This window comes from Schistocerca americana, chromosome X, assembly GCF_021461395.2.
Source record: "Schistocerca americana isolate TAMUIC-IGC-003095 chromosome X, iqSchAmer2.1, whole genome shotgun sequence".
NCBI classification, from domain to species: Eukaryota; Metazoa; Arthropoda; class Insecta; order Orthoptera; family Acrididae; genus Schistocerca; species Schistocerca americana.
The window spans coordinates 894,064,967-894,083,402 of record NC_060130.1 but is presented as its reverse complement, the minus strand read 5'-3'; the positions used below and the strand labels follow the sequence as shown (position 1 = coordinate 894,083,402).

Here is an 18,436-nt window from a genome sequence, read left to right as displayed (position 1 = left end):
GATCACATGACTGTCCAGTACCAGTTCTGAACAATCTACAGTGCTCCGAAGTGACTAATGTGCTGTTTAACGATTGACTAATACAGTTCCAGGCAAAAAAAAATAAATAAATAAATAAATAAAGCACCCAGAAGATATGAGCGGATGTCAATGTATCTTCGTAGAGTACACATCATTACCAGGTATGTAAATTATTAGAGCTGCAATTACCTGTGGCTGGTAGACCGCCACCAGAGGGCATTAGTGTTCATGTTTAGTTGTTACCAGGCAGCTTTGTTAGCACCTGACAGAGTTTGAAACGGGCCTCACTATAGTTTTCCGTTTGCCTGGCTTATCTAGTTTTGTGGAGTATTCTGATGCGGCAGTGGACCGATCTTACACTTCATGGAAACGAGAGGGCGTGTACTTGTCTAGGTTCAGCCGGCCGAAGTGGCCGAGCGGCTCTAGGCGCTACAGTCTGGAACCGCGCGGGTTCTAAGTTCTAGGGGACTGATGACCTCAGCAGTTAAGTCCCATAGTGCTCAGAGCCATTTGGACCATTTGTGTAGGTTCCACTCGACCAGATCTGACCGCCACAGAGGAGGATCCCCGTACTGTTCAACAAGCACGCCTAACTCCCTCCACATCTGAGAACAAGTAATGGACGCCCTGCAACATTGTGTGTATCATCCTGCACCAGTGAACGGAAACTACCTGCCGCCGGACTCGTTTAATATCATCCCACGCGTATGCAGCCGTTAACACTACAACACAAACGGCTGCATATGGAGTGGATGGAGTGGTGTCGTAGCATGGAAGCACGGACTGCTGATGAGGATGTCCCATTATGATGAATCGTGGTTGGAAAAGTTTCCATTCTTCCAGTGTTCTGGAGAAGCACAGAGTGCTGGTAATGATTGAGTGAACTCTGACGGCACAACAGCACGTCACAAACTCCTGCATCCTCGTGTGCTACCTCTAACGCCACTATATCGTGGTGCAATTTTTCAACAGGACAATGCTTTTCCACACACAGCACGTGTCTCTGAAAACTGTCTGCGTGGTCAGCAACATCCCCAGACCTGTTCCCGACAGAACACGTGTGGGTCTATCTCGTATGTCAGCTCCGCCATATCAAGTACGAGTTACATCAGTTGCGGGTCTCAGGAGAGGATACAACGGACTTATGAGAGCCTGAACAACCGAAACAGTAGATGCATCCAGTCCAGAGTAGGCGCTACGTCATACTGATCCATGTGCTCGTATTTCTAAGTTCTTTATAAATTTTGCTCGATATTGTAAACACTGAAATAACATCACATACCGTCTCAACCCGTGAAGACTTTTTTTTTTTAATTAGGCAGTGTATTTCGCCGTCGTAGAGAGTACTTTATACTTCCACTCAAATGTTTATCTGCATCTGCAGTTACGTGTGTTCGAACCGAGGAATAGTCTCTGAAAACCGTAAGTCTTGGTCCTGGCGCCGTTCCGCTCCGCGCGTATTTGGAGCGCGACGCGGCATGCTGCGCTCGTAATTCGTGGCCGGAGAGGGAGGCGGAAAGGGGGGGGGGGGGAGGGGGGGGGGACGTGAACGCAGTGCCAGCCACCAGGCACCACCCGCAGGGATTATTATTGACGTGCCGGCTGTATGAGTTATTGATCGCGGACCGTCTTCACGCAGGGACTCCGCGTACAATGCACTGCTTGCGTCCGTCTCAGTTTACCGAGCACTCAACTTTCGGCCAGGACTTTCCAGGTGCTCGGAGCTCAAAAACTGGAAACAACAAGTACAATATTCTAAAGAAATCTCCAAACTTAATTCGCATTTATCCAGTTTTTCGACAATGCTCTCCTGTACTGGCAAGCAGTTAGCACCACACCCCAGCACGCGGTTAACTGTTACACGTGGCTCCCTGTTTCATTAATTGAAGAATTTGTGTTTTTCTTATCCTATCAACTGTATACAACCTTACGCCGATACCCAGAGAATGCTGTATTCTGCTCTTAGTTCTTAATTCAATTAGTTAGCTTTCTGTGAAATAAACATTTAGTGAGAATGAGCAGTTATGGCTCTGAGCACTATGGGACTTAACATCTGAGGTCATCAGTCCCCTAGAACTTAGAACTACTTAAACCTAAGTAACCTAAGGACATCACACACATCCATGCCCGAGACAGGATTCGAACCTGCGACCGCAGCGGTCGCGCGGTTCCAGACTGTAGCGCCTAGAAACGCTAGGCCACCCCGGCCGGCAATGAGCAGTTGTATGTCACATCCCTCCAACCTCACAACTACATAGTATCCACATCCTGTCGTAACAGTGGTACAATCACCTCCCACGATATCATTCCAGAGATTTTCCCATCTTTCCAGCTTTAACTGAACACACCTTTGCTTTCCTTGCCAGAACTGCTCTCTGTCCCATTTTCCTCCTTTCCTTTCAAAATGGTTCAAATGGCTCTGAGCACTATGGGATTTAACTTCTGAGGTCATCAGTCCCCTAGAACTTAGAACTATTTAAACCTAACTAACCTAAGAACATCACACACATCCATGCCCGAGGCAGGATTCGAACCTGCGGCCGTAGTGATCTCGCGGTTCCAGACTGTAGCGCCTACAACCGCACGGCCACTCCGGCCGGCCAAGTAAGGTTTCAGATATTGTGTGTGAGTTTGAGGCGAGTGTTGATCGTAGAGAAGCTAGTAATGTATACGAACTTCAGTTTTGTAACAGGAGACATCCATTTCAACGCCCTTTAACTACACATTACTTACACTGCTTGACAATTGCTAAAGAGACATTGATGGACAGGAATAATCACAGGCAATAATGGATTACATGAAACACAGTATACACGTTATAGAGGTGGAGTGATATATTTATAACGAGAATCGTACATATTTCACCACGTGGGAAAGAAGGCTAACAGAGATAAATAACGTTCACGTTTGAGCCAGGTCAGACTCCAAACAGGAAGATCGATATCAGACTCTCAGTAAGGAATATGGCCTCCTTGGGCAATAATGCACAATTTGCATCTGTTATTCATTCTGGCTGTCAAACTGTTGGGCCGCGCGGGATTAGCCGAGCGGTCTGGGCGCTGCAGTCATAGGCAGTGCGGCTAGTCCCGGCGGACGTTCGAGTCCTCCCTCGGGCATGGGTGTGTGTGTGTTTGTCCTTAGGATAATTTAGGTTAAGTAGTGTGTAAGCTTAGGGACTGATGACCTTAGCAGTCCCATAAGATTTCACACACATTTGAACATTTGAAACTTTTGGGAGTCCATGAGAGATATTGTCCCACTCCTCTCTCAACGTGGCTGCAAGTTCTTGCACGGTTCGGGAATGGATGTTCATTAAGAAACACGCCTGCCAAGAGCATCCCAGGCATGCTCTGTAGGGTTTAAGTCTGGGGAGCACACAGGCCATTACATAGGATTAGTATCTTCACTTCCCAGTGTGTCTGACACCTTAGCGGTCTGTGTGGTCGGACGTCGTACATAAAGTCGGGACCCAACATACCCCTAAACTGACGGACATGACCCAGAACAATCTCCCAGCAGCTGTCAAACTGTTGGGCCGCGCGGGATTAGCCGAGCGGTCTGGGCGCTGCAGTCATAGGCAGTGCGGCTAGTCCCGGCGGACGTTCGAGTCCTCCCTCGGGCATGGGTGTGTGTGTTTGTCCTTAGGATAATTTAGGTTAAGTAGTGTGTAAGCTTAACGGCACCTCACGCAGAGATATACAGCGGTGTTCGGCCAGTGTGCACAATACCTGTCCACATCATAGCGGCTAGGCCATACCGATGACGCTCATGAACATTATGTTCACCACACTAACAGGTAGCCAAAATCACTTGCCACAGTGAAGCGAGAATCGTCGGAGAGCGTTACTCTGGACCACCGTTGCTGGCCTCAACCAACATGCTCTCTACACCAACGAAGTCTTTCTCGATGAAGGTGTGGTTGAAGTGGGCTACGTATCTATCCTCTTGCGGTATGATGACCTGTCTACAACCATCTGCATGCTTTCGCGTAGCATTACCACCGTCAGCGACCCATTTTAGTCACGAGATGACACTTTCCGACACACCCATTACTGTGGCCACATTAGTGACAATTTAGCCGGGCTTTGAGCCGTCCAACTGCTCGTCCAGGATCGTAAACACTCAAATGATGTCTTGCAGACGTGTTTCCGTATCACACGGAATGTCACACTAATAGGTTCCATTACAACATTCGTCAAACGTGTAGTGGTTGGTTGGTTGTTTTTTGGGGAAGGAGACCAGACAGCGTGGTCATCGGTCTCATCGGATTAGGGAAGGATGGGGAGGGAAGTCGGCCGTGCCCTTTCAGGGGAACCATCCCGGCATTTGCTTGGAGTGATTTAGGGAAATCACGGAAAACCTAAATCAGGATGGCCGGACGCGGGATTGAACCGTCGTCCTCCCGAATGCGAGTCCAGCGTCTAACCACTGCGCCACCTCGCTCGGTCAAACGTGTAGTGCATGAACTGTCGAAGGCATACAGAGCGTTCGTGCCCAGGCTTCGCTGCAGTTACACATCCCACCCTCTACATTTACTTTTTCTATCGATCGTCGGGTGTTATGTATTAATTGACAGTTGTTCCACAGAAAATGTCAAAGAGTGTATATATAAAGTGTAGCAAAAAAATCGCAGTATATGGTGTCTCATCTAAGAGTCGTCAGACGCATTTTCTCTGGTGTTTCAACAGATATTTGCAGTTTCGTTTTAGCAAGGTGCAGCTGGAGTCGGCCCAAAAAAAAATGTTGCTCATCACGTCTTTTCAACCGACGCCCTGCGTTAATGGAAAGCGTCAGTTTGTTTCCCATTACAAAGAAAATGACTTTTAAAGTGAAATTTAACGTGCGTATTCGACAGAGCGCTTCCAAATTAGTCTAATGCGATATTCGTTTCATCGATATGTACTAGCAGGGACAGTAAAACACGAAGAACAACCGGTACTCCAAATCAGTACTCTAGCAGCGACAATACCTCCCCGGCCCGCACAGTTATCGCCATGCAGAAGCGTTGCTTAGTCCCTGCTAGAGAAATCGTTATTCCTCATGTATTACTCTTCCTGTTAATACATATCGATAAAACCAATAACGCATTAGGATAATTTGGGACTGCTCTATCGAATTCCGATTTAAAAATAATTTTCTTTGTGATGTGACACAAACCGACGCTTTCCGTCGCTGGGTGTCGTATGCAAGACGTAATGAGCAGGATTTGTACGAATTGACTCCAGCTATATGTTGCAAAAACATCTCCTGAAAATACCACAGAAAATGCGCCTGACGACCTGTAGAAGAACGCAAAATTCTAAGAAAGAAACTCGCCCCGAAAAGTACAAAAGGTGGATACAGATCACAGTCCCCTAAAACAACCGAAGAAGTATCGAATCTCGCGGCAGACATAAGAAAAAGAAGACTGAAATTTTATAGGCATATTCAACAGATTATCGACAAGAAAACCTACCACAAAATTGCAACGTACATCGAACAACTCAAAACCATGATCTTGTTCCAGCAGGTATAAAAAAAAAAGATTTAGAAAAGGTTCGTGTAAGTCCATCAGACATTTCCAACAGACGCTCGTACAGACAAAAAATTAGCAAATCGGAAGTATAGGCAGAGAGTGAAGTTGCCACCAAACCACGGATAAAGTAGACTGAAGAAAGAAAAATAATCCACGAAGAAAAAATCAGGCTGAAACATAACAGCTTTGAGTGATCCATAGGGTCCAATCCCAACTAAAATTGGTGTTTGTTGCACACGCGCACTGGTGTTAGTTGGAAAGTCGGAACAGCGATTGGATTGTGAGAAACTACACGAGACTGCTGTTAGAACTCACTAACATTTCTTTCTCCGGGAAATATTGAGGCTTTAGTGAATTGTAGTAATATTCAAAAATCTGTACTCCTGTTAATCAGTCTACTTAAGTGGGGCAGCTCGCCATCACTTGCGGATCATCCGGACACAATACAGCTTGCTGTGCTCGGCAACTTTTTGTTCTGGCGAGATTCAGCCCCGGCTCATTTCGGTAGTGATTCGCGGGTACAGTGAACTAGCATCTTTGGAGAACGTTGACTGGTCGAGCAGGACCTGTTTCGTAGCCAATGCGTTCACCTGCATTGTTTCCGTTTGGTGCATGTCGAGAATGTCCTGGTTTACATCATTTAAACTGCCAAGAAAGTTAAGCTGATTCACTGAAGAGATAACGTATTTCACGAAATAAAACATAATCCTTTCATGCTCGACAGTGTTGGATGTCATTACTGGGATGGTATGTAACTTGTAATGAAGTGCAAGGCATACTATTTCAGTACCTGTTGTAAATTTATCTGTAAATATTTTTAATGAAGTTTGAGGACAACTGATCACTCTTAGAACCTTACGAATGGCTCATGCTCATAAGTAGCGAATAAAGAGTTGAAAGGAATATGTTCCTTAATAAAAGATGAACTCTGTATGTAACTTACCATTCTCGAAACTTTTTTTCAGTGAACATCTTCTGTCGACATAATTCTTCCAGTGGCATTGTCAGAAGAAAAACTAAGCCTAGGAGACAAGCTAAGTTTGCCACACAGTACGTAAGACACTAAACTGAATTACTAGCAGCGATATTCAAATCTCGATATCCCAAATTAGCATCCCGTAAGATATCAACAAATGAAAATACGCAGTTTTTAACTTCCTGATACCTATGTCAATAAATATAGCAATTTTTCATTTGGTTAGAGTAGCTAAGTTTAAACCTTTTAAAGGTCTGCAGTTGTTTTTCCACTTTCATAAATATGTAGCCGGTACACGAAGCAAGATAAAATTCACAGTTTAATTTTCATGCAGTCCCACTCGTCAGAAGCAACTGACCAAATAGCATACATTTAAGATGGACCTTATTATCTTGGCGTTCACCTCGGTACATCCTTGGCATTTATAACACTGCATTAATGCAGCCAGCGGAAATCTTGTAAAGGCTAATAACGCCTTTGCAAATACAACCCGTGACATATCTCATGAAGTCCTTCAGTACAAGTACTGGTGAAAACTGAACAAGGTTCTGGGATTACCCTTTCCTCACACATCAACGAGAGAACATTTTATGTTACATCTCATAGGATCAAGAGCGTATTGGTTGCCTACTATTTAAAAGTTTATTGTTGCCACGTCCACCGCCTGTAACTAACTCTCTTTGTTTAAAGTAGATGCAAATATCCCAGCGAATATATGGGAACGTTGCTTGAAATGTAGTTTGGTTCAGCAAAAGTCACTATCCTTGCACAGCTCCATAGGGATCAGACCTGTACTTCAGATTATGCGCTGTCACCGATAAATCAAAAACATACTCCGTTTATAGTAAGGAGCTAACTTACTAAGAGAAAGGGTTTGTCCATGTCCACAACCATTTTAAGTAATTCAACGAAAGGCCGTCAAAAGTGTCAACTACTTCCAGATTCGTTTCGAAGCAGTTTAACTGGATTATATATGTGCTTTAATTCCACACAACTAGACGCTAAATACTCGTAGATTCTTTGGCTCGTACGGGTCATTCAGGGGTTTAAATTATTCTGCTATGAAGAGAAATAGGTCGAGGCACAGTCGTGTTCCCGATATATGAGGTGTATAATCATTAATGGCGTACAGTTGAAAGTACTTGATGCTAGACGCAAAAGAGCATCAGTAAACATAGGTTCGAAAATGAACCGTTTGCGAGAAAAATGCAACTTTGTGGTTACCAGCCATTATCGACGTGATTCTGTGTGAATTCAGTACACCAGTCCGTGATGTCTTCGTTTACATTTTAGAGACGTGGAGCTGTAAACAGAATGGATAAGACAGTACTGTACACAGTGTTATTCTTGCAGTTGTTTGCGGAGCAGCAATTGAATTGTACGAATGTTGATGGTAACAGGGAACATTACGGTAACGAGGAGTATGCGTGTATCCATTTTTATGTATGGTAGGGTTAATGATTGTGCACGGGAGGCTGCACGCTTGTACCAAAGAGGTGCATCAGCACATCCGAGAAACTGGGATCTTTGCACATGTAGCGGGACTGCACAGGCATACACGAATTACACCTGTGCTTTGCCCGCCCCCGGTAGCTGAGTGGTGCCGGCACGGTAGCCCAGCGTGTTCGGTCAGAGGGCTGCTCACCCTCTGTAATAATAATATAAAAAAAACCTGAGTAAAGGAATCAACGATCAACCTGAACGGATGTCTTGTGACGTAAAGTGATCAGCGCGACAGAATGTCAATTCTCAGGGTCCGGGTTCGAGAATTTTTTGCTTGTAGTGTCGTGTACTTTCAACCGTATGCGTTTACGCCATTAATTATGATACACCCTGTATACCAGACGTCACATAAAATGAAACTTTTTCCCACGTATCATTCTCTTTCCACGTATTCTGCAACGGTTCCTGCTTCCCTTCGTAGCCTCACATAATCTGAAGACGAAACAAGTCGCATTCCTGGATCTCTCAATCAAATATGCGGAGAGTCATACCATCAGTTATTAGTTCCGATACAGTCTGAATAACTCTCTCTTTGTACGTGTTATATTGAAGACTAACTAAACTAACTGTAATTTGTCTACTTCTTTTTCAGACTGCAACACCAAAATGCTCATCCATGGCTACAAGAATTTAGCTAAAATGGAAGACTCCAGTTTAAACAGGATGGACCCATACCAACGTGGAGCTTCGGATCTCAGTAAGTACTTCTCCCTTAGTGCAAAATTTTCTTCGATTTAAGCTTTATGAAGACTAAAAATTGTGTACCTATAAAAAGCATCAGTTATATGTTTTGAATGTAGATGATCTGAAACAACTACTATAAGCAGAAAAATTAAAGCTAATTATTATCAAGGAAATATTACTTAGATACTATTCTATCGAGCTGTCACATTCGTATTGCTGTGAGACAATAAGAATAGTTACTGTTAGGTAGCCGTCTTTGAGTTCAACAAAACCACAATCCCTTTGTTTACTTTCCACAAAATGTGCCTACATTTTCTAAGTTTTTATACCAACTTTTCTGTTCAAAAAGCGAAGAGTTCTGCCTGCGTTGTCAACCAGTTCGCCCCCATTTTGACACCATCGTCGATGTGTTTTTTACACAGTATCTGCTTGAACATTAATAACAGTTGAGTCAGTTCCTCCAAGACGTCAGCTGTGTGATGGATGCACTTAAACTTCCCTCCTGCAAGACAGTAGCAGTTCTAGTGTGCGAACATGTGCAGTGAACAAGTTACCTTCACTAACATTCCTTACTGTTTATGCTGAACAATCTGATGTAGTTTCTGTTACGTCTCATAGTAGACAACTGCAACGTCAGCATTTGTAGCGTGTTCTGGAAGTAGAAACCTGGCGACAGTTGAGCTTTTAGCGGTGACCTTTTTTTACGATGCAGGCGTTTGTGTAGGACGGGAGGAATTTCATTTATTGTTGCGTACTCTCAGTTCTGTGGTGAGTGAAGTACCGTCACTTGCCACATATCTGCTTAATCACAATACGACTATTTGTGAAATTTATTTTAATTTTTTTATACTTTTGACAAAATTAGCTGCAAATTGTCTATTTCTTGTTGAATACGTAAGTTAACGACAAACGTATTTCGGCTTATGTGCCATTATCAAATGTTCTTATTGACATCATATTTATATATCATGTTATTCAACGTTCATGTAATAGTACTATGAATTTCATTTTATATTATACTTACGTCTAGTTGGAGTGACGTCCATAAGTCATCCTGGAACGTAAGTTCTTTTATGCACTATGTTGACAACATAGATCACTTTCTATAGAAGAATAAAAAGTCATATTATGATCTAACGCAAGCTGTGAGCCCAGCGGAGAAGAAGTTATTTTTATTTCTTCCTGTTTGCTTTTCGGATAACGATCATAGTTTATTATGCACCTTTCTTTTAAAGTGTAAGTCCATAGGGTACATTATCCTAGTAGATAGTGTCGGAAGTTCCATGCGACTTTTCGCGGATGATGCCGTAGTATACAGAGAAGTGGCAGCATTAGAAAATTGCAGCGAAATGCAGGAAGATCTGCAGCGGATAGACACTTGGTGCAGGGAGTGGCAACTGATCCTTAACATAGACAAATGTAATGTATTGCGAATACATAGAAAGAAGGATGCGGAACGATTTGAAGTGGAGTGATCATATAAAATTAATTGTTGGTAAGGCGGGTACCAGGTTGAGATTCATTGGGAGAGTCCTTAGAAAATGTAGTCCATCAAAAAAGGAGGTGGCTTACAAAACACTCGTTCGACCTACACTTGAGTATTGCTCATCAGTGTGGGATCCGTACCAGGTCGGGTTGACAGAGGAGATAGAGAAGATCCAAAGAAGAGCGGCGCGTTTCGTCACATGGATATTTGGTAAGCGTGATAGCGTTACGGAGATGTTTAGCAAACTCAAGTGGCAGACTCTGCAAGAGAGGCACTCTGCATCGCGGTGTAGCTTGCTGTCCAGGTTTCGAGAGGGTGCGTTTCTGGATGAGGTATCGAATACATTGCTTCCTCCTACTTATACCTCCCGAGGAGATCACGAATGTAAAATTAGAGAGATTCGATCGCACACGGAGGCTTTCCGGCAGTCGTTCTTCCCGCGAACCATACGCGACTGGAACAGGAAAGGGAGGTAATGACAGTGGTACGTTAAGTGCCCTCCGCCACACACCGTTAGGTGGCTTGCGGAGTATAAATGTAGATGTAGATGTACTCCTCTTTTCCCTCTGTTTGGCGAAATAAAGAAGCTGAGGACGCTTGTAATCGAAAAAGAAGGTAATCATAACTTTCCACGTTAGCGGCAGTAGATAATCACCTTTCTTGATTGGTTAACTCTCCCGTTTACTACGTGACTCAAAATCGCAGTATAAGATATCTCAACCTGCAGACAGTAGGGGACAGAAACACCTTACATTTCTTGACTTGCCACACCAACTGAGGTTCCGTCTCTAATGACCTCGATGTCGACGGGGCGTTGAACCCTAATCTCCCTTCCATTTTACCAAGTGAGGTGGCACTGTTTTTAGAACACGTAGCTGCAGTCAAGAGAAGATAAACACAAATTCCATTTAGCCCAACCTTGAATTTTTTTGTACCCAGAAATACGAGGGCTGTCCAGAAAGTAAGTTACGATTGATCGCGAAATGAAAATCATAGTGAAAATCAAAAATGTTTCATTTGTAACAGTTAGCTACACCTTTCAGCTACTTCTCTACGTAGTCGCCGTTCTGATTCACATTCGTCGTAGCGTTGTACCAACTTTCCAATACCCTCATCATAGAAGGCAGCCGCCAGTGCTTTCCGCCAATTCTCTACGCCGGCCTAAAGCTCGTTGTGTGTGCCAAAATGTTGTCTTCATAGCCAGCGGTTCGTTTGAGCAGAGATGAAACTCAGTGGGAGACAATTACGGGCTGTATTGTGGGTAACCAAACATTTCCAATTGAAACGGTGCAGGAACATCTTCATTGCCCCTGCAGAATGAGGCTGAGAATTGTCTTGAAGAAGAAACCGCACGACAGTTATGTAATGTTGGTTGCATAGCTTCAGGGGAAAATCCTCACCAGGCCCTCGTACTTGGCGGGAGACACTATTTTCTATAACATCTTTACGCGCTCACTAAGAGCTCAGGAATGAAAAGAGCGACATAATTCTACCTAGAGTCATACTAGAGACACTGCCCAACACATCTTTGCAAAGCTTTATCGGATTTTCATAGTCGTTCCATTTCGCGACCGATCGTAACTTACTTTCTGGACAGCCCTCGTAACTTAAGGCATATATTACAGTATCTGCTTAAAAAAGACTCAATCAGTTTCAGCTCTCATTTTTGCCCAGCTGAGTTTTGCTTCCTCTTTAATGGTCCAAATAGAGACGAGATTATTAATTCTAATCATTCTCATTTCATTATTCCCAAATTGGTTTAATTTTCAACACTACAAGCAGTTTTTGACACTGATACTTATACAATCACGACTTAGCTAGGGAAACGGATGAATCACAATGGAGAACGTTCTTCTATTGGCGCCTGTAAAACCATTCAGCCATGCTTTAACATGACACATAATGATGAATCACTCCCGTTAAGACGCCAGTATCTTTTGAAACACATCCGTTAAGCCACTGTAGCACTTGTAATCACGAAATGCAAATGTTCTTCTTTCAATGGATACTCAGTATTAAATTTCTGGTTCACCAACGTACCCAGTATTCAGCAAGCTAATTCTACTCTATTCTACTTCTTCCTTCACACATTAGGTACGCTTACCAGCTTACCACTAACCAAATTTCCAACAATTACCTTGTGCGACGCTCGTTTGACATACTTGCCATTTTTTCTCATAATTAAAAGTTTTATCAGCTGTTTTTGTGCCTTTACTTCCAAATGTCGAAATTTGTTCTTACTCTTTACCCCGAATAACAGGAAAACAGGTAATGTGTGAATGCAGACAGCTAACATTACTCAGACTTCAGTTCACCTACGTAAAACAGTTATTTTTATGATTTTACACAGTGATGTGAAAACAACTATATCATGATCACGGCGATGCTCCGTTTTTGGAGTTATTTTTACATAAATGTGAAACAGTAAACTTTATTGCCAGTGGTGTGGGAATGTCAGTGGTCCATCCGAAATTGTTACACAAAAGTTGCTTCCTCCGTATGAGCAAATCGGTATGACATTTCTTGCTAGTAGCCTTATAATAAGGTTTTCATTCTTCTCTGTTAGCTTGCGCATGGTTACCGTTAGACCACCTCGTTACCTGGATGTTCAGTTACACATGGTCACTTATAATTTTGTTTTATGTCGATAATCAAATTACCTACACTACAGATTATCGTGAATCCTACGACAAATCGTCGAGAGTGCACTAAATACCATTCTCCTCATTTCCTCAAACACAGAAACTAAAACATGCTGTGGTTCGTCTCACTACTGTGCTCAAGCGATCGATACGACGCCGCTCACCCTCGCATCTACAGGGTGTTACAAAAAGGTACGGCCAAACTTTCAGGAAACATTCCTCACACACGAAGAAAGAAAATATGTTATGTGGACATGTGTCCGGAAACGCTTATTTTCCATGTTAGAGTTCATTTTATTACTTCTCTTCAAATCACTTTAATCATGGAATGGAAACACACAGCAACAGAACGTACCAGCGTGACTTCAAACACTTTGTTACAGGAAATGTTCAAAATGTCCTCCGTTAGCGAGGATACACGCATCCACCCTCCGTCGCATGTAATCCCTGATGCGCTGATGCAGCCCTGGAGAATGGCTTACTGTATCACAGCCGTCCACAATACGAGCACGAAGAGTCTCTACATTTGGTACCGGGGTTGGTAGACAAGAGCTTTCAAATGCCCCCATAAATGAAAGTCAAGAGGGTTGAGGTCAGGAGAGCGTGGAGGCCATGGAATTGCTCCGCCTCTACCAATCCATCGGTCACCGAATCTTTTGTTGAGAAGCGTACGAACACTTCGACTGAAATGGGCAGGAGCTCCATCGTGCATGAACCACATGTTGTGTCGTACTTGTAAAGGCACATGCTCTAGCAGCACAGGTAGAGTGTCCCGTATGAAATCATGATAACGTGCTCCATTGAGCGTAGGTGGAAGAACATGGGGCCCAATCAAGACATCACCGACAATGCCTGCCCAAACGTTCACAGAAAATCTGTGTTGATGACGTGATTGCACAATTGCGTTCGGATTCTCGTCAGCCCACACATGTTGATTGTGAAAATTTACAATTTGATCGCGTTGGAATGAAGCCTCATCCGTAAAGAGAACATTTGCACTGAAATGAGGATTGACACATTGTTGGATGAACCATTCGCAAAAGTGTACCCGTGGAGGCCAATCAGCTGCTGATAGTTTCTGCAAAAGCTGTACATGGTACGGAAACAACTGGTTCTCCCGTAGCACACTCCATACAGTGACGTGGTCAACGTTTCCTTGTACAGCAGCAACTTGTCTGACGCTGACATTAGGGATATCGTCAACTGCACGAAGAATTGCCTCTGTCCATTGCAGGTGTCCTCGTCGTTCTAGGTCTTCCCCAGTCGCGAGTCATAGGCTGGAATGTTCCGTGCTCCCTAAGATGCCGATCAATAGCTTCGAACGTCTTCCTGTCGGGACACCTTCGTTCTGGAAATCTGTCTCGATACAAACATACCGCGCCACGGCTATTGCCCCTTGCTAATCCATACATCAAATGGGCATCTGCGAACTCCGCATTTGTAAACATTGCACTGATTGCAAAACCACGTTCGTGATGAACAATAACCTGTTGATGCTACGTACTGATGTGCTTGATGCCAGTACTGTAGAGCAGTGAGTCGCATGTCAACATTACCTTCCTTCAATTGGGCCAACTGGCGGTGAATCGAAGAAGTACAGTACATACTGACGAAACTAAAATGAGCTCTAACATGGAAATTAGGCGTTTCCGGACACATGTCCACATAACATATTTTCTTTATTTGTGTGTGAGGAATGTTTCCTGAAAGTCTGGCCGTACCTTTTTGTAACACCCAGTATATGATTCTACACTACCTCTGCACTGTTCTCATAGCAAGCAGCGCAACTGCAGCCGTTTTAAGACGATATAGCAGAAATATTCACGTCTCATCTGGAATTTGGCTGCTATTTCTGACTGCTGCTGGTCACATTCTGAAGTTACATATAATTACATTAAAACAGCATCTTCTATCACATGGCCTGAAATATGCGATATTGTAATAGGCCCACATGTCAGCAGAAATTCTTGTAACGTCCACTTACTTGGTAGCTATGCATCCGAAACGTCTCTTTCCTCTTTTAACTCTATGGAAATTATGCTTTAACACGGATATTTTCTATATACTTGAAGATGATAGAAACGGTTTGGCTCTGTCTCTCAGTGTAGTTGTACATTGTAAGCTATTGTGTTTTATACTATCCAGACTAAATAATATATTATTGTCATTTTTATTGTAAATGACTGTGGAACTATGCTATACAGAATGAATAGTTTTGTATTTTCATTCTTGCTATTTCGATTACTATCCTCTTCTCTGTATGAGCTTTGGCTGCAAGTAATATAATGTGGAAGCTTAAGGCGTTGTTTCTTTCCTTACGACAGTTTGGGGCACAATGATGAAGGGCGGAGTTGACAGCCCCGGCGAAACGGCTTCGCATCCAGCAAACTACCACTCAGGTAACTATATAGCTAATATAACGCTCATAGAGTGCTTTCTGTAGTTAAAAGCCTCGCAAACAATCAACTTGCAATTGTCGAAGTACTTGAAACTGCTTGGGATGGAAGAGTATGGCAGATTGTTACAATAGAGGAAAGCAAAGCAATAAAAGCCACTGTCACCGTTCACAGCAGCGTGTTTGGAGTGACGTCATCACGATTTATACACACATGAGATATAAAGATTTTGAATATTCGTGTGCCTTACAAATCTTTCATAGGTTGTAATAGCTATGTAGAACGTGCTGTGCATTCGGATGATGTAATTTTATTTTTCATTCTCTCGACAATTATTCCTTATTACAGGTAGAGAGGTACCCACCGTTTTCACCTAAATATCTTTGACTCTTTAAAGATACTTGTTGTAACCTCTCTTCGCCTGGACGAATAGCGACCAGTGACTAATGAAACAGACTTAATCCGAGCGAGGTGGCGCAGTGGTTAACTCATTGAACTCGCGTTCTGGAGGACGACCGTTCAAATCCGCGTCCGACCATTCAGATTTAGTCTTCCCATATCGCTCCAAGCAAATTCCGGGACGGTTCCTTTAAAAGGGCAGGGACGATTTCCCTTCTCCATCCTTCGAGCAATCGGTGCTTGTGCTCCATCTCTAATGACCTCAATGTCGACGGGACCTTAAAACCCTAATCGTCCTCCTTTTAATTTCGTTTATTACCGAGGAGATACAGGCATTAACTTCGTTTTCCTAAACGGAAATCCATTTTGCACCGGAATGGACGTTCTGTAAGAGAAGATAATATTAGAACAGCGAAATAAGTTGTAGTTGGACTTGTCCAGCATCTGTCACAGAAACTCTTGGTTCTACTATGGTGTCTAACATGCTTTGCCTTACGAAGCATCTAAACGTTCTGTACTTCGGACAATACCATTTATGAGCGTTATGGGGAACCAGCTCACGAAAAGAATAAATGCCCCGGGACAATATGCCCAGTTTTCTGTATTTCCTGAAATAAAAGAAGGAAAATATAAACCGCAAAATGAACGGATTGTGATACTTAAAATACCCTGTGTAACGGATATAAGTCCAGATATTTTTACAAGTGGTTCCTGTTGTTCCTATGCATTGAACAGTCTTCCCGCAAACGTGTCAGAAATGTTACGACCTGTTGTTTTCTGCACAGTCGTAACTGCACCGCTAAGTGGACTACGCCTGTCAGAATAGACGAACCGTTTTGCGTCCTCGTATTCAAACGCAGCACCTGACCTGCTGCCCATGGGGAAAATAAGCATTAATGGCTCTCTCTAGCCACATGTACTTGGAGGTACTACCCAACCTAGAAACATACGACCTATAATTGCTATAATTATTAGCCTGTAAATATCCTAAATACTGATAAAACGTTTTTCACTACACTGTTGTCAGTCACCAGTAGGAATATCGTCCGCCCCGATATCTGAGCGGTCAGCGTGACGGATTGCCGTCCTACGGGCCCGGGTTCGATTCCCGGCTGGGTCGTGGATTTTCTCCGCTCAGGGACTGGGTGTTGTGCTGTCTTCATCATTATTTCATCCCCATCCGGCACGCAGGTTGCCCAATGTGGCGTCGAATTAATAAGACTTGCGCCAAGGCGGCCGGACCTGCCCCGTAAGGTGCCTCCCGGCCAATGACGCCAAACGCTCATTTATTTATTTCGTAGGAATATCCGCACTTATACCCATTACACCCTGTATCTAACTGAACAGAAGGAGTTCAGTGAGTTTGTTGCAGTAAACCGGCAGTTCAGCCCAAGAACGAACTAGCAATACTCCACGGAAATACGCGAAGAACATATCCTCATTTAAATAATTACGGGTTAGATAGTGTGCTGCAAAATTTAAAACAGCTCCGTGTGTGCTTAGGGAGAGACAAATATTAGACGTCGACATCCAAGTTCATAACACACCTGAATTGACATCCAGCACTGTCGACGAGAAGAAGATAGTGGATGTTGTTACTCATACAATGTAGATTTAATCCGAGAGCACAAACTCTTTGACTAGATCCTCGGTAAAATCATGAAACCAATGATAAAATGCTCTGGTTGTCTATATTAAAAGACCTGTTTACTGTTAAAACAACTTTGAAACATCTAATACGTGTGAAACATTACATGGGAAATTTAATAATAGTCTCAGTTCTGGAATCAACAGATTCACTCACATGCAATTAACTTTCCGCTCAGCGTAGAAAAGCTTAAGACTTAATTCGGGAAGTTTGCAAAAAAGATAGGAAGAATTTTAATTGGAACGGCATAACAATTAATTCGTAGTGGCGTTTCACCAAACAAAACCGTAGTCAAATAGATACTCTCGCCGACCGTATGGCCGAGCGCTTCTAGGCGCTTCAGTCTGGAACCGCGCGACCGCCACGGTCGCAGGTTCGAATCCTGCCTCGGGCATGGATGTGTGTGATGTCCTTAGCTTAGTTAGGTTTAAGTAGTTCTAAGTTCTAGGGGACTGATGACCTCAGATGTTAAGTCCCATAGTGCTCAGAGCCATTTGAACCATTTAGATACTCTCATACCAATTATCTGTCGTTCAGTCGTTATGAACGGCATACACGTATCCGATGCACGATGTGACGGCCCTGGCTGAGCTACGAAAGTCGTTGAAGAACAGGACTATGATGTGATCTGTCTGCAGGAATCGTACTCAGTGCAACGAAGGATCCTTAGCATGCCTACAGCAGCTGCGATGATAACGAAAGACAAATATCCAATGGTGACAATAATAGCACGCAAAAGGAGGTTAAAAGTAGATAAAATTACTAAGCTGTGAGGTGAGTACATCGTAGTTGTAGAAGATGCTACTGAAAAAATCGAGAGGTTTATTATTAGAATAGCAAACACCCATACAGACGTTGGCTTAGAACTTACAAAACTGTGAAGTTCCTTCAGTAGAGACAACTAGCGACCATAGTTGATTAATATACTGCCTATCTAGGAAAATATAGAAAAAAAGGCATTGATTTCTCAAAGAGGTAAGAATAATTATACAAGCAAACTGCAAGTTTATTACCCTGAATGGGAATCCCTACTCTTACGAATGCTGCGAGATATAGTTGTCATAAAACACCGAAAAGTCAATAGAAAAACTTCTGGCAGTGAAGAAACAACATTATACAGTACAGATCACACCTTGGTGACAGGCACTAATAGAGATTAGTAGGCA

General features: G+C 43.2%; 1 protein-coding gene across 1 annotated transcript in view; it reads left to right on the top strand.

Annotated features, from left to right (window-relative positions):
• LOC124555755 (rhythmically expressed gene 5 protein) overlaps positions 1-18,436 on the top strand; it is a 177,972-nt gene that overhangs the window by 146,372 nt on the left and 13,164 nt on the right. Inside the window, exons 3-4 of the mRNA XM_047129778.1 lie at positions 8,608-8,712; positions 15,152-15,226. Coding sequence (XP_046985734.1) covers positions 8,608-8,712; positions 15,152-15,226 — 180 coding nt within the window. The remainder of the gene's footprint in view (positions 1-8,607; positions 8,713-15,151; positions 15,227-18,436) is intronic.